The 24,300-nt window shown below is 47.8% G+C and overlaps 1 protein-coding gene across 7 annotated transcripts in view; it reads right to left on the bottom strand.

The window, feature by feature from the left end:
* The window catches only part of LOC149358309 (cyclin-dependent kinase 16-like), a 155,837-nt gene that overhangs the window by 5,361 nt on the left and 126,176 nt on the right, over nucleotides 1–24,300 (bottom strand). For all 7 annotated transcript variants that reach the window (XM_089570346.1, XM_089570351.1, XM_089570348.1 and 4 more), the window contains 10 exons: nucleotides 14,220–14,347; nucleotides 9,854–9,973; nucleotides 8,291–8,347; nucleotides 8,098–8,212; nucleotides 6,959–7,053; nucleotides 6,738–6,800; nucleotides 4,905–5,149; nucleotides 3,019–3,265; nucleotides 2,248–2,338; nucleotides 493–565 (listed from right to left, as the gene is read on the bottom strand). In XM_089570346.1, coding sequence (XP_089426472.1) covers nucleotides 513–565; nucleotides 2,248–2,338; nucleotides 3,019–3,265; nucleotides 4,905–5,149; nucleotides 6,738–6,800; nucleotides 6,959–7,053; nucleotides 8,098–8,212; nucleotides 8,291–8,347; nucleotides 9,854–9,973; nucleotides 14,220–14,347 — 1,214 coding nt within the window. In that variant the 3' untranslated portion in view covers nucleotides 493–512. The remainder of the gene's footprint in view (nucleotides 1–492; nucleotides 566–2,247; nucleotides 2,339–3,018; nucleotides 3,266–4,904; nucleotides 5,150–6,737; nucleotides 6,801–6,958; nucleotides 7,054–8,097; nucleotides 8,213–8,290; nucleotides 8,348–9,853; nucleotides 9,974–14,219; nucleotides 14,348–24,300) is intronic.

Here is a 24,300-nt window from a genome sequence, read left to right as displayed (position 1 = left end):
TTTGAGGCAAAGCTAAAAAGAAGTACACATTAACATCCTTCACGTCCCAATAACTGGCACACGTTGAGTGCCAAGATACTGCACGGCTAGTTATAACAGAGCCAGGAATAAAAGGACAATGGGATAAAGCCAGTCAAAACAATAGTCCTTTTATTCAGCAGCACCACAGTAACTGCAAAGAAAAAGCAAGAGACCGTGTCCTCATGCAAACTGGATAAAAGCTGCTACAAGTGCACAGAGTTAGTTCACAGAAATTATTCACAGACATGCTGCTGTTATACACGGTTTTGATTGCATGCACTGCTGCTTAGGGTAGAACATCGCATTTGCAGCTTACGATTATGCCCCATGAATTTTAAGGTGCATCCTTATAAAGTGTCATCTGCTTCCACGTATTTCTGTATGCATTTACAATTTCCTAGACCAAACAATAAAATGGTAATAACCAAAAAGGCAGTGAGCAAAATGGTAGAAGCAAAAAAATGCACACACCTATTTTTAAAGTACTCGTACTAACTTGCTGTCCGACTCAGCTGTACACCGGGTATTGTGAAGATTGAAGCAGCTGCAACGAGATGAAAAGGCCAGCCTTATCAATACACTGGAAGCCAAAGGGCACCAAAATGTGACAGGGATGGAACGCCCCGAGGTGAGATCAGGCAGAGATAGCAGTTGAAGTCGTGAAATTCCAAGGCCAATGTCCTCATTACTGCTCAAGCAGAATGAAGCCATTTAGACATGGCCAATTGCAAACTGAGTGCAGTCAAAACATAAGCTAATCACGCTTCATTGAAGCCAGTTTCTACTATGGTAAATGCCTGAAATCTGCTTATTCAGAACCCCCAGTTAGATTTGCACAGCTTTTGTGGTCTCAAAATTTAGAAAATCGTACATATAATTCAAGCAGCAGATGAGCCTCTGATCAGGTCATCTGCTGACTTCGGTTGCAACCACTGAGCTCCCTACAGGGGGAAACATTGCACCAGCTCTGTGCTGCGGCCGCAAAGTGCAGCCCCACAACTAAAACTTTTGTCTCCTGCTTCCAAACCAATGCACCTCTTGGCTCTGGGCTCATTATGCTGCTTGCTTTCCTTTGCTTGATCACTCTGCCTCCTTCTCTGCTCTCCACAGTAAGCTGTGCTCATACTCACATTTACTTTCTTTCGTTTTCTATTTTTTTCCCCCTCTCTTATTAACCAAAGGCTTCTAGCTGTATGTCTGGTCCCCCTAGAGGACACGCCGCAGCACAAAACTAACTGCGCCTATGAGCAGGCCTAAACTAAACCAAAGGAGTTAAGGATAAATCTGCTTGAAAACGCAGCCCTCCAGGCAACACCTCCTTCATAAACCTCAGCACATTCTGAGCTGTCAAGCATGTCGAAATGTTGAACATGCTTATGCAGATGTTGAAACCAGCATCACTGAAACTGTGGCAACTGGAAGTGACAGCTATTTCAAGAAAGTCTGCCTGGGCTCCTATTACAGCAACGGCTGGTCAATTGGCGGCTCCAGAGTGCCCTGTGCGGCTGCCACACTATAAAACGCAACCCTGGGTGCCATGAAACTACAAAATTATGAATTTTGTCGTCAATGACTATTTTAGACAACTGTGCAACACAAATTTAGGCAACATTCTTACAAGGCCATGTCTTATAACTTGCGATTCTTGTTGAACATTCACCTAAACACAAACACCTCCCACATCTCTCCCAGTGAGAGACTTTCCATTAACAAGGTTCTACTGCACTTGCATCCATTTTAAAGAGCCAGATGTTCTTTCGAATCAAGCCATTAACACAACACTTGAAGTCTCTGTGAAAGACACAACAGGGCCCCTAAAGAAGACCTAGCACTTGTGTTCCAAAGTGTAACGTAAATTTAAGGTAGGAGAGGAGCCTTATGATGCACCGAACACTTGGTAAATGGGTGCTTCCTTACTACTACTACTACTGACACCGCTACTATAGTTATGTTTATTATTAAATTCCTCTAAACCAGAAAAAAAACTGGGAGCAATAGCATTCCGTGCTTATTAGTTATTGCAGCTACTGTGACCAATTAGGGGGGCAGGCAATACTGCGGACTCCTCTCTGCTGAATGTGGTATGCATTCCATTCACTTTGCAAAATGTGAACTTCCACATCTGCTGCACAGAAGCAAGTAAAGAACGAAAGGTTAGACAGGCAGCACATTGGGACAGGCTGGGAAGTGAGACAAGGGGGATGAACACGGCAGGCACCAACTTACTGTCTGGAAGTTTATGGATGTTTGGCCCCAAGCTGTCAAAGTAAGAATGCCTCATGGCCTCCGCTGCAGAGATCCTCTTCTTTGGTTCAAACTGGAGGAGGAGGAGGAAGACGCTTAGGAACCTGACGTTGTCGCTATATTACAATCAGCATGCAGCCTTGTGCATTAGAATGTGCAGGACAAAGCGGTTTTGGCAAGTGGTGAGAAGTACATGTGGCTGAAAATGTTTCTCTAACAAAAGTGCCAGCAGCACCTCCTCCCATTTCGAGGCTGTTCACACATCTGATTAGAGAATTTCATTTTTTTTTTTTTTTCACAGCAACTCTATTCAGGAAACCATCATGGCCATTTGTGCAGTCACAAGGATACAACTAAAATAAGCACAGCAGAAATTCAGAGCTGGTACTTTGCTGCATACATTTTGTGAGTGGATCTCCAAGGTTAGATCCCATTGCAACCCACTTATAACCACTGACCACAGGGTCCATGACTCCCTTGATGTCATCATCAATGTTACCAGTTTAAGCACAGTTGCGAAAAAACAAAAAGACGTTCAATTTTCAAGCCAAAATTTCTGAGCAATGGGTATGTCTCTTGCTTCCAAGGAAATATCAACAGAGCCACCAAAGAGCCAAACATCAGTGTCGCTATTTTATCGGTCTTATGCACAGACTGCACTAACAGTGTGGATGCACAAGAATGAACTGGGGCTCGGAAACTGAACTGGGACTGGCAAACCCTGAGAAGCAAGACGCATGCACACGCACGCACCTTGAGGAACTCTAGCAGCAGAGCCACCCCAGGGGCCCCAATGCGTGGCACCTTGGAGCCCAAGTTCTCGGGCGTGTAGCGGGGAAAGCGGTAGCCCAGGAACTCGGGCCGAGACTCGATGCCCGGCCAGGTGGCTTCCGTGGGGGTGCCCAGCGTGCGGAAGATGAGGTGCAGCTCGTCCTCCACTGTCGAGCCCGGGAAGAGTGGACGCCCGCTCGCCATCTCATAGAAGATGCACCCGACACCCCTGCACGATGCACACCAGAAACACGGGGTGAAAATTTTGTGGAATGATACCGTACTTGAAATCCAGTTTAATATGAATCTTCACACTAAACACCAGTAAGGTCAGAGTGGCTTGCTGCCTCTTGCAGGAAAGCATCAAGCTTAGAGGCTTCTTTTGAACACATTTTTGGGAACTCACATTCTCTTACCTAGCATGGAACTAACGCAGCCTAAGACCTCAGCGACAAGTGCAAACTGTGAGAACAGTCCACTCAGCAACACCAGCACAGCAGCAGGTCTATATACTTCAGGCTTTACTGGTACAGTGAAAGCTCGTTAATTCGACCCCCGTTAATTCGAAAAATCGGATAACTCGACGTGCACGCAAGGTCCCTACAATTATACATTGGAGTCTACGGGGCCAAACTCTCGTTATTTCGAACAAATTTTGCCGTGTGTCGGTTAATTCGACTTCACTCCGCAGCCCGCCAAGTCGGTACACCGAGAGCAAGAAAAAAAAAAAAAAAAAAAAAACACTGCCACGAGCGGCGCAACTGTACGGCTGGTAGGCCAATCCGTAAGGTCATCGTCATCAGCAGCGTGAAAGAGGGCAAGGGAAGCGAGGTTAGCAGCGGCCGAAGCGGCTAGTGTCTTTCATTGTGCTTTGTTGTGTTGCAGCAGTCGTGTTGGTGTCGTCCGCGTAACCCTATTGACAGCAAGTCTCGTTTTGGCGTGCGTAGTCACTTGCGCATATTCTTGCTGCTACGATCGTGGTTATTTAACCGTAAGGCGGTGCCTTTTTTGGTAATTGCGCGCTTTGCCAGTGTGTTTACTGCGCTGCTTTCGAGTGGGTAGCGCGCAGTGCCTGTGCGCCTCGCCTTTGTGTCCTGTCAGCTGACCGAAGATGAAATAATTGAAGAAGTGACAGGCGCTGCCAGTGACGATTGTGAGCAGCTGCCCCAAACGCCTAAGCGCACGGCGAAAGAAGCCGCAGAAGCTTTGTCCACTGGAGGACTTTTGTGAACAAATCCCTGACAGTGCGTGTGCTGCGGAGCACCTGGCAGCTGTTACAGCTATCGTAGTCGCTCAAATTCACTTGAAAAAGCAGACGACGATAACAGATTTCTTTGCCAAATAAAGGTATGTCCTGTTGCGGCAAACGATGGTTTTTGTTGTTCACTCGATATTTCAACATTCGGATAATTCGACGATTTTTCGCGGTCCCGTCAGTGTCTAATTAACGAGCTTTTACTGTATTCTGCCCCTTCCACAGTGCCATAAATGATAGGCACTATCAATGTTTGCCCGAACGTAGCATGACCTGCAGTGAAAGGATTGCTTCTGCTGGTACACAAACATAAAAGAATGAATCACTTATTCTGCAAGGTTGATTAAATTATAACTGGTGATGTTCCACATATTATCAGCAAGACAAAAAAAAACTGCACCATGTTCCAGTAAATGTACTATCTGATAGGCAATAAAGTTTTCACTCCCGAGTTCAGTGCTCTGCGCATTCCTTTTCCAAAGCACACTGACTAAGGCACCTTACCACGCAATCAAGACTTTTAGTGCAGTGCCTAGCACCACTTGTTCCCCAGCCACAGGATGAGCCATGCACCAAACAATCCCCTCACACCACATGTCGGTGGAAGACGCACCACATGTCGATGGAAGTGGAGTAGTCGGTGGAGCCGAGGAGTACATCGGGCGGCCGGTACCACAGGGTGACCACCTCGTTGGAGAAGGTCTTGATGGGCACTGACTTGGCACGGGCGAGCCCAAAGTCGGCCAGCTTGAGCTCCCCACGCTCATTGATGAGCAGGTTCTGTGGCTTGAGGTCCCGGTGCAGGATGCGCCGCCCGTGGCAGTACGCCAGCCCACGCAGCAGCTGGAACAGGAAGCACTGCACACCGGCAACAATGAGAAGATGCACCACACATGCATCCAACAGTGCCAGGAAGGGGAAACCGCATGAGGTAATGTTAATCCACCTTGCCTCAACGTTAATCCCCAATATGCAGCAAGCATTCGGTGCAAATGCCGAGAATAAAAGCACAAAGCCTATGAGCACAGAAATCACTCACCAAGTGGAACAAAATGACATGAACATGATGGAACCACACAACTAGTGGCCACTGCAGCAGCTCAGCAGCTATGGTAATAAGCACAAGACCCCAAGTCCCAAGTTCAACAGCTCACCATGGCAGTTGCATTTTGATTAGGCAGCAATGCAATGATTTTGATGCAAATCAAATAACCCCAGCAGTGGTCTAAATTCATCTGAAACCTTTCACTACTACGTCTCATCATTTCCAAGACAAAACCAGACAAGCTAAGCCTAGAGTTGAAACCCCGAATTAATGAATAATCTTGTCAAAGCCTGAGCCTGAAAATGAAGGAAGCTCAAAGTGGGACACGAAGTGCTCTGCATATACAGGTACACTATATTTACTTTTGCCATGACAAATAATTATTACTTAACAAGTTTCGACTGCATCAAGGACATTTAGTTTTAGCACTACGTGGGAAGAATGCATATTAAAATCACAAAATTCGGCAGCATACCCTCAATCTAAACGAGTGAAACTCTTAATTTCGCAGCAAAGTGCCCACACTGGCTAGGCATACCTGCAATGCTGTAGGAGGTACTGAAAACAAGACACTGAGCACTACACAGGCATTCAGCACATGTTAGAAGAAAAGAAGCCAGAGAGAACTGTAGACTGTGCCGTTATCACTGCAAGTCCTGCACATAAATTTGATATTTATTACGCACAGCACTGTGCGTAAGCAGCATTTACCTAAGACGCATGCATCAGGCAATCAGATATCACAGTGAACTGACAATCGCATGCCATGTAGGCTACGGTCATAGCGGAACCAGTTTTCTGCCAAACAAGCCAAACAAGCTCATGGCATGGTTCAGCACCATATAATATGCTGCATGTTAGCATGTGAAGAAAAAACCATTATAACCATGGACCAGCAAGTGTTGGAGTGTTGTGCAAGCCCTACAGGATAAGACTAATGGCTGAACAGGGGGAGAGAAATTTTACATAGGAAAACCATACTGAACCTCAATTTTCAGTGTAAAAAGCGAGCAAACGCGCTGCACGTGTGCTCCTGTCTTCTTATCCATCATCTTGGGTCTACTTCCAAGAAACACATGGGTCAAATGGAATTGCCCCCTCCAATAGTGACCCATAAATCTGCCCCTGTGGCTGAAGCACTCTTTTAGTGTGTACTTTAGCCCTATTTCTATATTCACTCAGTCAGTTTCAGTGGTGGGGCTGCTGTAGATAAAACAAAGCCCAGCTAAGGAAACAGACATTAAAGTTTGGCAAATATGGCCCTCCATGCAAAATTGTGAGTAACCTGCTAGAGGCAAAAACCACCACTGCTTCAAATAAGTGAATTATGCACGACTTGTAAGGTTACACATCCTTCATTTTCAAGACAGGCATAATGGCTGTTGATATCAACACACTTACTTTTACAGTATTCATTGAGAGAAAATTTCCACAGTCATCCATATACTGCTTCAAGTCTTTTTCCTGCAGAAAGCAAAAAAAAAAAAAAATAAGAAAACAATTGCACTACACTCTAAACAGAAAGCAGCTTACTCCACTCCCATACAGGCGTATTTGTGTTCAGAGCGTAGGGCCACTATATGCAATCCAAACACTCATTTCAAGGAAACAGCGGTGCTCACCAAGTATTCGAAGACAAGGGTGAGAGATTTTTCTGTATGAACAATGTCGTGTAGAGTCACTATGTTGTTGTGCTTCAAGTCCTTCAGGAGGGACACTGCAAAGAAAAATAAAAAATAAAGGCAAAACTCCTTAAGCTCCCCAACTTCCTTCCTCCCCAGAGAGAGAGAAAGCAGAGGAAAGAAAAGGCAGGCATACACGGCAGTTCAAGATTGACTTCACTTGAGTACCCCACCTGAGTCCATTGTCCAGTCTTAACAGTGAGCCCCAATTTGCAATATTGGCATTTGATAATCCAAATTTGATGAAAGCCTAAAAGTTGTTGCATTATAAAGAATTTACAATCTCGCAAAAAAAAAAAAAACGAATTTCTGAAAACATCATGTTTGGTATATATTAGGTCTTTTTAATCACAACCCAAAAAATTTTCTCCGAATACAGCCCAGAAATGACTTAAAATAGTTTTTGTGATCGTAGGTGGCAAAAAGTGCAAAAGTGCTTGTGCAACTTCAATGCCAGTTTTTTGGCCCAACTTCTCTGCTTGCAAAAAGCGTAGCATAACAATAACTTTACAGATTTTCGTGTAGTTTGTTGCATTGCATTGTGTTCATTGATAATTCTCTTTGCAGTGACGTTCACAAATTTTTTAAATTACTTCCTTATTTTTGTACTCTGCTACTACATTGTCATGACGATAATTAGTGCATTATGCAAGCACGGATATAATGTTCTGAGTAGAAAAAAAATCAGGCTGATAAAAATACTTGAAGAAAGTTACTGCATGAACCAGTCCGTTGACTAAAATTTATGAACGACTGCAGGCAGCTCCTACCACATTTAGTTGTCCCGTCAGGCTTTCTGCAAGTTTGGCAGCACAAAATTACGGAAGATATATCAATAAAAATATGTACTTAATCATTTAGTGCGCTTCTCAACAACGCTGCCAAATTTCATTGCTCTAAGCCAAAAAATAAAGTACCTCCGTTTCCCCAGTCCTCCCTTAATAAGCTTGCTGTTAAATACAACTGCAGCAACAAATCAGTTCATAAACGTAATGATACTGTGCCATAAATGTTTGTTTACTGTTTGCTTCTTCAATGAATGAATGAATCAGTCATCACATAATGGTGCCCATACACACCTTCTCTAATGGCAGTGCAGGGTGCTCCCTCCTCGTGTTCTAATCGAATCTCCTTTAGGGCCACCAGGTTGTCGGTCAGCCGACTCTTGCCCTTGAACACCATGGCGTAGGTCCCCTGCAGGCCACAGGGCTTAGCAACGCACGGGGCACAAAGACCAACAGAAATGCAGTTCCAGATGGAGAGCACTCTCACCTCCCCAAGCTTGTCCAGCTTTGTGTAGGTCTCCATCTTTCCGAATCCAATTTCAGACTGCAAGCAGGGGAAAAAGCAAAAGGTTTTGCTCAACACAACAAAAGGCCGCAGTTCACAGCGGCCTTTCTGCAGACGCACAAATGTCCTCTTGTTAACATACATTAGTGGCCGCAAGACAAATCCATTAGTGCTTCCCTGGCTGGCACAATAAGAGAAAAGGTGCCAAGAAAAAAGACGAGGAGGACAGATGACACACAGTATTAAATTGGTCACCTGCTGGTAAATAAATCGTGACAAAGAACTAAATAAGCACAGCCTGGAAAGACAACGCAACACAAACTGGGAAACCTTGATGAAAAGATGGGACTGTCTAAACGAAGAATCAATGAAGCTATCCACTAGCTATTAACATGACAGCATTACATTATCGACGTTAGGTGATATGATATCTCTGCTTTCTTTTAACAGAGCAAAGCCTCGAACAAAGAAGTCTTTCGCAAAATTTTGGCAGGACGGTAACACGAGCAACTCTGGAACGGGGGTTCTTGGGCAGGCCCTAGAAAACATCCTTGGTATTCCTGAAGCTCTTTCTTGTACTTATAATAAATCACCTTACTTTTCACAATTCGATGATCAACCCCAAAAGGCCCACATTATGCTATCCCAAAACCAGCAAATGAATTCAGCCATGACTATCCCGAAATATCATTATTCGAAGAAATTTTTTTACGCAATCAAAGATGTAAGGTAGAGCAACAATTCACGAATGAACAAGCAAAATGACCTGATGTAACAACTCCTGAGATGCTCCAGTTCATGCATCTGTAAAGGAACCTTCATTCACAATAGCAGCTAAATGCAGAACCTACACATTTTTGGTCATCATAATGCCTCCATTCCAGCCTGTCTGAGTTCCTTCACGATCTTAGTGGTGCTCAAGCATTTCCAGCAAATACATGGCCAAGAACAAAGCTGAACTAAACTAATACGATTTCCCACTACCATCCTTGCCTCCAACAGCAGTCTGCCATTTCAGAATAGCCAGCAAATGCTACTTACTTCATAATGTGAGTCATCAACTTTAATTTCATTGTCGATCATTTTGCAGGCAACGCTGCCTCCATGAGCAATGCAAGGGAAGTCTGAGTGGCTTCAAGTTTGTAAAATGCAACAGTTTTGAAACAATGGCGCTATGAAAAGCCTGCCAGCTTTTAGTTAATCACTAAGGGAACTTATGCGCTTCCCCATTCCTGTGAGACATGTATGCAAAAAGGGACTCAATAGTGGAGCTGTAGCCTGAAGCAGTATGCTGAGAACAATAACAACATGATGAGATTTTGCATAATGGTGGGCGAACAATAGAGCAGGCAGGGGAGTGCGCATACATATGTGCCGAGGAGCACAAAGGAATGGGCCAAGGAATCGAGGGCTCCTGACAACCCGGTTCAGAAACCCCCTTCCAAAAGGAAGAACCAGACATAACAAATTCGAGCATACAACATGTAACTTGAGAAAACAGCCCCATTAAAAAACGCAAGAAAAAGGAAAGAAATGACCACCTACCAAAGACTGCCTCCGAATGGACCGGCTGAGGGGACCGTCGAGAACCTGCTGCTGCTTGTTGATGAAACTCTCAGGAAGCCGCAGGTCGGCTGGTAGCGACAACCGCTTGCTGATGTCGGACTGCGTGTGCAATGGGGAAAAATTCACTCGGAAGCCTTGTGCTACACAATGCTGACGCATGCAGCACAGCTGGAAACGAACAGGTCATTCTTCCCCATGGCACGATGGACACAGTGGCTACAGCGACATTCTGTGCATCCCACTCAGATCAGTGCAGGTAGTCTCTCACTGAGCCGAAATTAAACTGATGCTATTCGGCTGAACTGACAATAAAATCAAAAAGAATAGGTTACACTAGCTAGCGGATCAGCTGCCTCTCTGCAAGTAAAAAAAGAGCAATAAGACAGCAACAGCAAAGTGCAGCCACACAGACCTGTCAGATAAATCTGTCTCTGGAGTCCGGTGCATGAAAGTGCCAGCCATCTGACAAAGTTGCATTCCTGGCCAGAGCCAGGACAACAATTTCACTTCTCTAAATCATTACCAAGGTAAAGAGACAAAGATGCCATGGTGAAGGATCAGAACACCGGATCGATGCTGCCAGTGACAGAAATACTCCTGGACGTTTGGGAATTCCTAATGCATGTGGCCATTAAATTTTTTAGACACAGATTACAAGAAAAAAAAAGAAAACTTGTTCACAGCCAACACACACACACATCCAGCTATCAAAAGGTGCAATGTGCACTAGCCCAGAACAGCCTACCAGAGATATTCTCTGGCTGCCTATGCAGTGCCAATATTTTACCACATGCTGTAGTGGTCCTGCCCACCCACTCTCAAATGCCAGTACTGGAAAAACTACATAAAAGTCTAGACGCGCCACAGTGCCTTCAATGGCCACTCCCTTAGCAGCAAACACAGACACACACAAACAAAGCTGGCCAGAGAGAGTCAGTGGTGAGGCGAGGCCATGAAGCTGTCACCACAAGCAGGTCTGCCTGGGTATGCTTCAACGATTCTGCCAAAAACAATGCGCACAACAGACCTCACTGTTGCTGGAGGGGTGACAGCAGGCAAATAATTACACAGAGAGAGAGAGAGAGACTGGGGGCACCGTGTGTGTTGCGAGGCTGAGTGACAGCACAGGCCACACACTAAACAATCCTCCCACACGACTGAAAACAAAAGGGTGGGGGGCATACCCAGGACTGTTGTTTCCACGCCCCGTATTGACACACGTCTCCGCCGCTAGAAACCCTGGCCCTCTCTATGTTCCTTGTTAGTTCATAGTTATCTAATTGGTACACATATTCCAATGGCCTTGAAAGCTGCACCAAGGGGCAGCAGTGAAGATTAACTTTTCCGCAGTGTTGCAAAATCGTTCTAAGCCCCCGCAAGCACTGCAGTGCGTTAAGACTTCACAGTGACATCGTTATGAATTAGAAGGTCCATCAATACCTGCCAATGTGAGTATATATTAGAGCTACAAGGAATAGTACTAGCACGTATCAGACAATCATGCTTCAGAAACTCAATTATTTTGCAACTTTGCTAACAAACGATAATCTTGCCTGATAATTTCAGAACAGTCTACTACACCCTCATGCTGTTACTAAGACGAGTACTTTCCCTAGTACAGGCCACGCCACATTTCCATGGCCAAATATTCTGACCATTTCATGATAAGATTACGCTACATGATGCTTGACTTTCGCATAAGACATGCAGCCTGAAGAAAGATTAACAGATTCTTTCTACACACCAAATGTCTGACCATGCAGGAGGTTCATTCATCTGTTCACCCATGCATGCAGACAAGCAAATCTGTACCTGTCAACACACCTTCATTTTGAAAAAAGTAAACGCCAGGTGACAGTGACGCTGACACCACACGGAGGCTTCATTCATGCTATTAAAAAAGAAAACGCCTCTGTTTCCATTTCGCAAACAAGGTGTGCTGCATTTACTGCTCTTTGTTGTCCTGCCCTTGCTTTGTATGTGCGAATAAAGACTCAAAAACGTCGTATATATCCCGAGCACATGCACACAGTGATGAGGAGAAATTATTATAATTACAGGAAGCTCAGCAGAGAGACCTGTAGCATATATGTCAACGCAAGCTATCCCTGAAACAGCATATCGATTCAAACTCTTAGAAAATGAAGAAATTCCACCTGTTGAAGAGGCAGATAGAAAAAAAGGAGGAGGAATCCATATGTTAGGGATGAAGAAAAAAACGCCCTTGCAAACTGTGACAGGGGAGTGCTAGATTCTAGACAAGGGAACAACACCACATAGGAACACCACAAGACACAAGCGCAAACTTTCAACAGGGCTAATTACTACCATAGTTAATAAATAATGTTCTTCATCCAACTATGGTGCTCTTATGCGGTGTTGTTCCCTTGTCTAGAATATAGCGCTCCCCAGTCACAGTATGTACGACCAACTAGCTCCCTATAAAGCTTTATTGACGTCCCTTGCAATGTCAGTACACAGTGATGGATAACTTATCTGGGACCATTTTAGTGAAACACTGGACGAAAAGACCTGAAGCACTGGCTTACTGACTGCTCCACGGTGCTTTCAGTTTATTATACCGCAGCCAGTGCTGAGGAAACCAGCTATAAATGCGGCCAGGGAACAAAGGAAAGGAAAAACAACTGCTAAAGAGGCTCACTGCAGCACAGGGAAGGGCTAGGAGAAGGAAAGACAGGAGGGGAGTTTGAGCTCACAGAGCAGCTGCAGAGGTCACGCAGCCATTTGATACAGGAAACCCAATCCAGGGCTTGGGTGCAACGGCCTTGTCACACATCCTGACAGAAATGAAATATGCTTGGGAAGTGCAAGCGCTGTGCATGCTGCCAGTGCCATTATATCCTTTGAAGTCGCCAGACTGTCGGAATAGGGAACCAGCATGGATGACAAACTTCCGGCATGCACTGCACCTAAAACACTAGGCTAAAAGATTTAGTAGCGCTGCGGCACCCAAACCAATACCAACAACTGCATGAGGAAAAAGTAAACTTCTTTACTGCCAAGCTTAAACAGACATGATGACACACCTATTTCTTCCAACAGGGTGCTTTATTACTGAACGCAAAAGTAAGAATACTGCAGCATTCTGTGTCTTTTTCTGACCTAACTATACCAAGGTGAAAAAGGTTTCTGCCTGCATAGAAATAAGTAGCCTTGCTTGCCTTTTGCTAACGCTTATGGTCGGATACAACTCATCAAAACGGAAAAAGCAAACGCCCCTTAAACTAGGACCTCCAACCAACGGTGTCAACCTAGTGTCATGGCATCACAGTCAACCCTGAACCCACCATCATGCACCTGGTAGTGACAGTAGCAGGTGCAACGTAGTCGACTGCAATGTCATGGTTAAGGCTTCATTTTTTTTTATACAGATCTTTGTCAAACATGTGGGTGCACACCAAACCTGTATTTACAACCATGCAGCAGAAATGCATGCACCACAGTTTGCGCGCACACGCACACACACACACACAAAACGATAACAAAAAAACGCCCCGGAAGGTAAATAACCAGTGTGAGCATCACAATTCTATCCTCCTGTTTCACAAGCAAATCGTAACCAGATGCTGCCAACATTTTGTGACACTCAGAAGGAGCCACAGTGAAGACAGGTCAGCACATGGAAAGCCTGAACAATGCAGTGCATGCATAGCATGGTTCTTCTGCAGTGACGCTGATGAATCATTTCAATCAATTTCAACCCAATAGAGTATTCTTTTTTTTCTTTGCTTATCTGCACCCCCTCCAGGTAGAATCCCGCTTTTTAAAAGGCACACTACCACTATTTCCAGCCATATAGTCATCAAATGCAGCCAGTACACAGAGCTAATAAGATTTCTAACAATGATCAAAGCTCACAAGAATCTCAAAATTTAACCCCAAGGGCAACACACATCCAAGGGAGGCCGTAAGTAATTTGCATGCAGTTAATACTGAGTGTAAAATAGCAAAAAGGAAAAAAGGAGATCAAACTGTCGTCCACTGTTTCTGAGACAGAGAGATAATCTCCATCACACCTTAACACTTGTGCATATATCTTGTTTTAATGGAGCAATTATCTGTTGTCCTGAGATGTCTTTTTCACTTTTTGGCCCCTAGCTGGTGCTACTTAGCCTCAAGTTGTAGTGCTGTGCCCTTGAGAGAACGGAAGCATGCTAGTGGGAAATTTCACAGTATGTAGTGGAGCATACATTCACACTCAGTGAGGTTTATGACAGTGACACATAAGTGACTGAGGCTACCAATGCACCAAACAAAGAAGTGACAAGCCAGCTGGATGTTTTCGCATATGCACTAGTGACTGCACAGTTGAGGAGCTGCTCACCTGACTGGTTCTGCGGTTGTTGTTGGTCTTGGGACGCAGTCGCACGGGTGAGATGACCTCATCCGATGCGCCTGATGCCTCCTCGCTCTCGCCATCAGACCCGATCCGTGGGTGCTCATGGACAACACCTGCACAGCAAAACAACAAACAGGTAGGTCAGCTGAAAGCATTCTTCTGTGAGACAACAAGGATGAAAGCTAGAAAATGTACATCAATCCAAGAAACAAGAGCAGCTACTTGTCCAATAACTCATTCAAGAAAAAAAAAAAAGCTATGTTTTTCAAACTTTGGTAATATACAATGCGCATTGTTGCTGTTATTAAGCTACGAAAAAAAGAAGGTTCCTTTTGGTTACGAGCTTTACTTGTAGAGTGGAAAGCAAAAGAAATGGTGAAAAACTATGCAACCCCCCCCCCCCCCCCCACACACACACACGCACTACAACAACATGGCAGAATTGTTTTAATTATACCTTGTATCATTTATGAAAGAAGTAATATCGGCCCAGAACCAAGCATCAATGCACAAAACAAACAAGTATTCTTTATTTGTCAAAAAATCAGCATTTCAGATTACTCCAATGCATGGCAGACTGTCATCGATGCTTACATTATCCACCACTCTTGCCTATGGATGTTCAGAAGGATAAAGCAAAATAATAAACAAAGTTGTTTCTTATTTCTCCACACAAGCCACATTAGACACAGCCACCACGCACACTGCAGACACAAGGCTGCAGCAATAGCCAGTGACCGCTCATCTTAGAGCTCGCTCTAGTCGCTGAGTGACAGCACACAACTCAAGATAGCGAAAGTGCAATAAATAGCACCGGTAACGAAAACAAGGTCACAGCAATCTGTGGCTGCTTCCCGGATGAGAAGAGGGCAGCATGCAAGTGTGCCAGCAACTTGAGAGCTGCGCAAATACTGCAGCTGCTCTTAGAAACTCGATTACCGTGGGCAATGCAACTCCGTGAAATCGTATACACACATGCACATAGAGGTACTCACAAGTACCTTTGCACTGTGTGTAAGCATCAGAGTAGACGAGTAGGAGGACAGCATCCTTGCGACAGTTGGACAGCAACTTGCGAGGCAACACAGACCAAAAAAGGAACCCCTTAAAAGTACTATGTTACATATTTCAATGAGAGCACTGTGCACCCTCATTAACTCTGTACAAAATTAAGTGGTTTAGCGACTGCTAAATGCAAAAACTTCTGCAGCTTTTTAACTGCACATCAGTTTAGTAGTAGTACTACTACTTCCAGCAGACGAAGTGATCCAATTTACTGAAAATCTTACTTAACATATGTATTTCCCCTCTGTAGCAAGACTGCATTTGAATTGTTATGCTCATAAGCAACGAGGTCACTGATGTCGATAATCTTGCGTGTTTTTTTCTTTCTTCATTCGAGACAATTTCGTACAATAGCCTCAGAAGGCACAACAAAAGGCCCGAAAAGAGCCAGATGTGGAGCGGACGCGGCACGCGTTTTTAAACCAGCAAAATGGGTCCGCGCTGCCTCCACCACCACCACCACGACCACCATTCAAATGACACACAAGACAACATGGTAGATATCATTTTTCCTTTTTTTTCTTTCTTTTTGAAGCCCCGTAAGGCAGTTGAAGAGATCAAAATAAGGAAGGAATGCGCAGACAGCACAGGTCTCCCCCAAAGGACCGAAAAGAGGAAATAGGCCGGCTGGACAAACAAGTCGTGGATAAGGAAACTCAACTGAGCATGGAGAATGGAAAGCGCGTCCTTCGCCTGAACAGGAATAGGTATCCCAATTGTTTTTCGCCCATTGCGAGCAGAAGCAAACAGCCCATAAGCAGGAAGGTTTCTCTATCCGATTCTCGCTCATGATTTTTCCTCATGGTTTTCATGGTTCCTCGTGTTTCAGCTGTGCACTTTCAATGCAACATTTTGAAGGCTCTGACTGAAGGCTTTTGTGCTCAGTTGCGTGATGAAAGACTGATAGAAATATTTATGCACACGACAAAGTTTTTTTTTAGGGGGAGGGGGCAACCAGGCAACAAGAGCTATTTACAAGCGATTTACAGTTGCTCTAACAGCCATTACGAAAACTGCCCAACAGAACAAAAATAGGCATTAAACTAAAACATCTAGGCCAAGCTGTTTAACGCTGCCCAAATACTATCACAATACATAATGCGGTATGCTACAAACTGCAAGGAGAGTTTGTCCCCAGTGTTCGCAGAGTCACGCAGAACAATATCACACCAATAATAGCTGAATTTTCCCTGCTGCCTGAAAGCGCTCTGGAGCCTTTTTTTGTTTGTTTCACTCTTCGCAAATTCCAAAACCACCAAAACAAGAGGTCAGCATCTCTTACCCCTCCCATTCCTGTTTTAAAAGCACGCAAATAGACGCTGCTCCGCAACATCCCTGCGGGCGCAATCTCGTTAATCAGCGTTTCCAGATCGGGCGTCTGACGCCAGAGCGCGGCGCCCCCGCACAGCGAGCAAGCAAAGCAAGGCGCCTTCAACGGAGACGTGCCACAACACGTGCACGGCAGCTAGGCTAGACTAGGTCCGCGGCGCGCACTTTTAAACCACACGAAATGGGTCAGCGCTGCTTCGACTCTGGTGCAACGCAGGCCTTCCAGTGGGGGAGGCGGGGTGGGTTGGGGCAGGGTAGAAACGGAACGAAGTCGGAAAACCGAAAACTACAACGACGACGCGAACTAAAATGACAAGGAGACCCAAAAGAAACAAGGCCGCCGAAGAAGACGCTCTTCGGTCTTCGTCCACGCCTCTCGCGCACAGGGGGGAAACGTCAGTCCGTCCGTCAAGCGGAGGCGCTGGCGCCCAACCCTCCTCGAAAGAAAGACAGCTACGCCCGCCCACCCCCTTTAGCTCTCCTGGCCGCCGGAGGCGCTAAGTGCCAAATGTTGCGCTCGCTGCCAGGGCAGGCAACCACCGCGAAGAAAAACGCAATTGCATTTGCGTCAATGCAGCGACGCGCATACGCCTCAAGGAAAAACGCAAAAACAAAATGGCGACCGCGAGCTTTTATAAGCGAACTTTTCGGAACTCGCTGACGAAGCGGGGAGTGTTAGAAAAGGGCAACCAAGTCCTACCCACTTCTTTTTCGAGATGGTCAGAGGTGGCGTTTTTAGAAGGTCCGTTGAAAACCAAGCCGCAAGCGAAGAATATTATATATATATATATATATATATATATATATATATATATATATATATATATATATATATATATATATATATATATATATATATATATATCAGTACCATTCCCGATCAGTAACATTCCCTGCCCGCGCTCATTCATTCCCGTGGGCGTTCGCAAATTCTTGCACTCGGTCTCCCACGCGCATACAAGAGCGGTGCTCGAACCGCTTGCGCGTGGTCGGAGAGGAAGGAGACCCTCTCCAGCACCCTATTCACCAAGAGGCTCAAAAATAGACCCCCCCCCCCCCCTCCTCTTTTAAAGCGAAATTTCACATCCGCATAAAAATCTCTGCATCGCGTCGCAAAAAGACGAAGGAGGGGGGGAGCAGACGCTTTATCGGTAAAGTGCACGCGCGGATTACGGCGCCGCCCACGCGACAGCCAAGCACAGACCACCGGACACACGATAGCACCACTCCGAAGAAGCCATACTGCCTTCCCCATATAACGAAGTCCGCGCGACATATCGCAGACGAGAGGACCCTGCGTCGTGTCAACTCAAGCGAGACGAAGGCGGGGAGAGAGAGAGGCAAAAAAAAAAAAGAAAAGCAAAACCGAACGGTAAAATCCACAAGTGGCCAATCGCGTTCCGCCGCCGTGCCGGGAATACACCCTCGCCGCGGCCAACGCAAGAAAACTAAAAAATCCGAAACTAAAGGATCGCTGTCCGCGTCACAAGCAGCAGCAGAGAGCCGACAGCCATCGGAAAATAAGCAAAAAGAAAAAAAAAACGTTCGGGTGAGGGGGGGGGGGGGGGGGAATTACTGCTCAGGCCGCCGCTCTCGAACCAGCCCAGCATCAGAGGCCGGCCGAAGGCAACGAAGCGGCGCACAGCAGTGGATCCCGTTGCCCGGCCAACCAATCCGGGCGGAGGCGGCGGAGCAGCGGGCTCTTCCAGGTCGCAGGAGAAATGAGAGAAGAGCGAATTCGCCGACGGAAAGCAAAAAGATAGAAAGAGATAGTGCAACGAGACATACAAAAAAAAATAGGGGGAAAAGTAGATGAGGGGCCCGAGGACCGCTGAAATTGGTATAACGCGAGTGTGTCCCTGGACACGGACACGGGGGAGCGATGCGGAGCAGTAGGCAAAAAGAGAAAGTCGATCGGATGGCTTCCCACTCTCCTATCCCTTCCCCGCACCGCCGAAACCGTACAAAGTCGGCCACATGGCTGCAGTAGCGGCAGCCGCAGCATTACACACCCTTCCCCACGCCTCCCCAAAACACCACTCTGCTCCGTCCTTAGAGAGAGGGCGAGTCCCTTTTATTTTTTTTTTTCCTTTTGGCTGCCCGCAGCTGTTGGTCGGGGTTTCGCAAAAACCGAGAGAGAGAACTAGGAGAAATCGAGCGGCAGTAAATGGTGCAGCGAAGGAGGAAGAAGGTAAGAGTCGCGTGCTGCTGCTGCGAACACGCCAACCCCCCCTCCCTCAACGACACTGCGCGACTTCTTACTGCACTACTTGCGTCACCAGTCCACGTCTGGAAGCGAGAGTGCGTGTGGATGGGGAGGTAGGGGGAAGGGGGGAAACGCGCCCGTGTCAGCGAGGAGTGACGGAAAAAAGATGACGTGCAATACTAGCAATATGCGGCAGCGTGTAAGAAAGAAAGATAGAAAAAGAGAAGAGGTCACCGTCGTCACTGCCGCGCGGAAATCGGAAGCTGGCCAAATTGGCAGCGCCTCGTTCCCTACCCCACACCCCTCTTGGGGCGATGGGAAAAAAAGAGAGCACCCATACGTCCCCCGCCTAGCTGTTACTCAAGGCGCGCTCGATTTCCGCCGTCTCACAGCCGCGCACGCGTTTGCTGCGAAGGCGCGGCGGAAGGGAAGCTCCGGTCATAAAAGGAGGGAAGCGCGCCGTGTATTACGTCTCGATTTCACGGGTGTGCGTGAGATGACCTCACGAAAGACAAGTCATGGACTATTCATGGGCCTGTCTTTCAATCAGGCCGGTAACGCCCGGCCGCAAACACGAGGAGTATCACGGCGAAAGGCGCCTTTGGCGAGGGGAAAGGAAAGATGTGTTCCCCCGACTCCTGCTCTTTCGAATACGCGCCGCGGGCCTCGAGGCTTAGGCCCATCAAACGGACCGCAGCCGTTAGTCGGGGCACGGCTCATCTCGCAGTGATGGCAACTCCGAGCATGGTGGGGGCGCTACAGCTGCTGAGTCAGCTGCAGTGTTCTCGACGCATTCAATAAGAAAGGAAGGAAATGAATAGCCGGCTGCATTAACTGCCGCATTCCAGGCTAGCGGGATCAACAGGAGGCAACAGAGGATGGGAGAGGTACAGTTCAACCTCATAACGAAGTTGAAGGGGTCCGGACATTACTTCGTTGTAGCCGTAGCTTCGTTATAGCGCACGTTGACCGAGCTTCCGAGGGGTACCGTCATTCCTTCGTTATATCCATCATTTCGTTATAACGAGGTTCGACAATACATCACACAGCACATACCCTAACACACGAGAAAACGTGCGCAAACTACGCACGAAATGGTGACTCAGTCCGAAACGCGAGATCGGCAGCACCTTTGGGTAGGGCCACCTTCTTGCCTACTAAAAATCTAAGCACCGAATTACGTAGCTAATAGAACACAACCGGGAGAAATCCTCGTCTAACAATTGTCCTGAGGCGACGTGCTCGAGCGCACTCCCTAGATAGCCGAGGGTGGGGGAGGAGGATAAGCTGAGTGCAGACGCGAACCCGCCATTTCCTGCTCGCTCAAGAGGAATAGTTTAGCGAGACTACACGGTCGTAAAGGCATTCCGGAGCGCCCGAGAGCTGGTGAAAATCGTTATTGCAGCCGCCCGGCGGCCGCCGCTCGACTGTTTCCTCCTCCTCTTTAGACACACACATACACAAAAGAGGCATTTCCCGCAGAGTTCGTGCAACACCATGCGATCACTGCGTGCAGCATCGCCAGAGAATATGCCTCATAACCCCCTATTAGCCGTTCTTTTCTCTCCCAGATGTCTAAACATAAGAATGCTTTCCTTTTTCGACTACTAAAAAGAAAGCGGGACTACATGCTTCCGGACGGAGGTGCGGTATGAGAGCTGTAACACCAGAGAAGCAGTGTCCGAAGGGGGAGTGTGACGCCTCTATAGGTCGTTGCCAACTTTTCACTCATAAAATAAAGGGGCTGGATACTTTCTAGACAAACACTGCACATACACGGCTACTAACACAGCATCCTGCATCTTCGTATTTTTTCCACTCGCATCCGAAAGAGCTGCCCCTCAACCCAACTGCGGCTACAAACCAGACTGTTTTCCTCCCATCTACGATTTCAATAGAAGATACTTGCGGCAAGCCACACATATTTAAACGCGTGAATGACATTTCTACCGAACCAATATACGTAAACAGGACGCCAAAAAAAAAAAAAAATCGCCTGCAGTACGTCCGGACGTGCGCAAAAAAGTGATGCTCAGGACGAAAATTTGCCCGACTCCTCTGAAGCGCCGTAGACAGACGGGAATATCTAATCTGCTTCGATAACGAACGACATTTAACTAAATACAAAATCGAACCGTTTTTGCTCAAGCGGATCTTCCACGAACACAAGCGGCCAATGAACGAACGCGAAAATAAGATTATCGCCGCTGGTCTCATAATCACTGCTATTGTCAAAGCAATACCGCGAGGCTAGCAGGCTACAAATAAGAGCTGCCAGGAGAGAAGGCGGCCAGAGTCGCTAGAAGGCAGGCAAGCCCTCCGCCTCTAAACAAAAGGCGAACACCCCTCGCTCCAAACGCAAAGAAACGAATCAAGGGGCAAAAGGGAAACAAAGAACTGCAGCTGCGGTCACGCGCAGTGAAAATTTCCCGCGCACTCCCGCTCGCGCCAAAACATCCTCCTCTCCCTCCTCCCACAGTGGCGCACTCGGTGCTGCCGTCGCTGCAACAGCCGTGACGTCGGCGTTGCCAGGGGCAACAGCAGTGTCGCCATGGAAACGACCCAGAGGATCACGCCCGCCTTTTCCCATTCCTTTTGGCCAATCTCACGCGCGCCACCTCCCCCAAACTCCCTCTCCTCACTTTCCAATACGAAAATCCGGTGCCCAGGGATACGGTCCCCACTTCTCTCCCGTTCTCCCCAAAGCACATCCCCCGGCTCCCCAATCTTTCGCTCTTCACCACCTATTGCGCATTTCTCTACACCTAGCGCCGTGCTCTACATCCGTCTGTCCATCGCTATACGCTGCCGTTTTTCCTCCCCGCCAGACTCCTCCGTCCGCGGCGTGGGTGGAGGCTGTCGTCTCGAGGCGTGATCCGTGCCGCCAACGGCTTTCGTCCGCCGAGCGAACCGTGCCAGATTAGTTTTCCCCGTCCTCCACACTCCGGGCCGCCACCTTATCCCATTAGGCGCATTAAAAGGCACCCGGAGGAAGCAGCCGTGACGAGAGCGGCGGCGTGTTTACCGACGAACAACTTTCGGCGACGTCAAACACGGCCTCTTTACGGAGCTATACACACGCGTTCCCCTTTCTCCCTAAAAATAAAAACGCGCAGGGATGACAGAAGCTAGACAGTAAGCTTGCACCCTACTTAGTCTGGCGACGAATCTCTGCTCGTAAAAGCAGCTCGCGACTAAAAGGTTCGCGTGCGCAGTGGTTGCTGCAACTAGACGAAGCACGCGTCACCAGTCACGCACAAAGGGTCCTTGTAGGCGATAAGGGCTAACATTGGAAATTCGTCGCCCGAGAAGATGCTGCGGCAGCTTTCGGGTTTCGCCTTCTAGTACTTCAGCGTCCCTTACTTCTTCCATTCCAGCAGCGTTGGGAATCTTCGCCGCATGCCTCGAGTATAATAGACAACAAAAAAAGGCGACAAAATTGTTAGCCACTACCCTCGAGTAGATGTCTCCAATCTGTGCTCCCGGTATATTCTTTCATTTCCCTTCTCACGCCTGTTAAGTGTCCAGCCCAGCCACGCTTCCCAAAAGCTTCTGTTCGCTCGCCGCGTGGGACCGTCTCCGTGCTTCGCGGAAACAGCAAAGCAGTTTTCCGGTCCAACACCACGCGTCCAACCAAAAGAAAAGCAGGTGAAAGAGAAAGCGTTTGCGAGATTGCTGGGAGAGCGCGGGGGTGGGGGGCAAAGTAGGAGACGTATTAAAGCGCACAGCACAGGGTGGCAGGAAGGGCAGACCAGAAGCAAGGGATGAAGCCATCAATCACGCCCTACTCCTCGTTTTCCCCTCCTCCTCTCAAGTGTCCACCCCTGCCTGATCAGGGCGAGACCCGGAGAGGAATGACGCCGTTGAAAAAGAAAGAGGGTGGGGAAAGCACGAAAGAGGTGCCTGCGGAAATCTCATTAGTCAGGACCAGCCTGTACGCCCCCACCATGAGAGAACGAACACGCGCACAGACACACGCTGCTCCAACCACCGGCTTCTGTGCTGCTCCTGCCCGTAGTGCAGACCCAGGGGGGCGCGGCAACAGCACGAAGGAAAATCAGAAAGCCAACCAACACATCCGGTTAAAAGAAAAATAAAAAAGCAGAAGCAAGAAGCGGGCCAAGGAGGGGGTAAGGGATTCTTCGTGCCGGGATGATTTCACAAAGGGACCGCGACGCGCGCTTCGGCCGACAAAATAAGAACGGGCAAAGGGCCACGGCGGCGGCAGAATGAAAGGAGCTGCGGACTCCCTTCCCCCAGAGGGAGGGTAAAGGAAGAAACCGTAGACAGAGCGACGATGAAAGAAGGGATGAGTAAAAAAGACGGGAAGGGAATGATGAAACGCCTCATCACATTGCAGACTGCCGCTACCGTTGCCAATTCCTCAGGGTTGATGCCCTCCTCAGATACTCCCCCTTTCTTTCAGCCTCTCCCTCTCCTTGCCGTTCTGTTGAAACGGAAAGAATACAGTACGCCGAAAGGGAGGCAAAGCACTCCGCTTATAATGCCCCCCCCCCCCCCTCCCCCCCCTCTATCTTTTTTTTAATCTCCAGAAGCAGCAGCACGGCGTCGTTAATCCTTCTTTCTTCTCACTTTCTCGCTTACAATCCGAAGGCGGCTCCGAAACGCATGCCCAGTGTTCCGGTAGAGGAAACGCGGGGCGCAATTCGCACGGCAGGGTCTCGGGACGGGAGAGAGAGAACGACAGAGACAGAGACGGCGGGCAGCCATTCTTCCGTCCTCCTTGCGACACGCCGAAGAAGGAATGAGTCACGCAATTTTAAACGGAGCCACGCCGAGGGATACGTTGGGCTCGGGGCTTCCAAGGGAGCAGCAGACACGCCCGCCTGGTTTTCTTTTTTGTTCTGTCGCGCCTTCGCCTTTCTTCTCTTCCCACCCTCGGCTGTGTAATTCCGGCTCTCGTAGCAACCGCGCGCCGAGACGGTGACACACTCGGACTGCTTCGCGTCCCCACGCCACCGACCGCGTAGAGCAGCGGCTCGGCAACCACTTGCGCAGACACTTTGCGCGAATGGCGATAACTACCGTTTGAGGAAGCAAAGCAGAGGCGTGCAAAGGAGGTTAGCACGAAAGGAAGAGGTTCCGCGCGCCGGTGCACAAGAAGGAGGATCGCAGTGCTTACACTCGGCTGCGTGACGCGCTACGCTGAGCGAAAGCTGAGCGAAAGCTGCCGCCGTGCTGCTGCCTGTCTTTTGCAAATATATACTTTTAGCGTTTGGTGTATCGCGGTCCGCCACTACGCACGCGCTGATTGGCTCAGACGCGCAAGGCGTGAGCGCTGTTGACTATACTGTGGATGGAAACATGGTGCCATCTGCCGTCCTAAGGGCGATCTGCGCATGCGCAGTGGCGGCTCGCTGTACGCGCGATGCTAAGAGCATCTAATGCCCAAGGCCTACAGACTTTGTGGCAACATAACAAAAGCGGCGCTGTCTGTATCACTCC

Source organism: Amblyomma mixtum, chromosome 2 (assembly GCF_055824585.1).
Source record: "Amblyomma mixtum isolate Tamu chromosome 2, ASM5582458v1, whole genome shotgun sequence".
Lineage (NCBI taxonomy): Eukaryota > Metazoa > Arthropoda > Arachnida > Ixodida > Ixodidae > Amblyomma > Amblyomma mixtum.
This window is presented reverse-complemented; position numbering and strand designations above follow the sequence as displayed.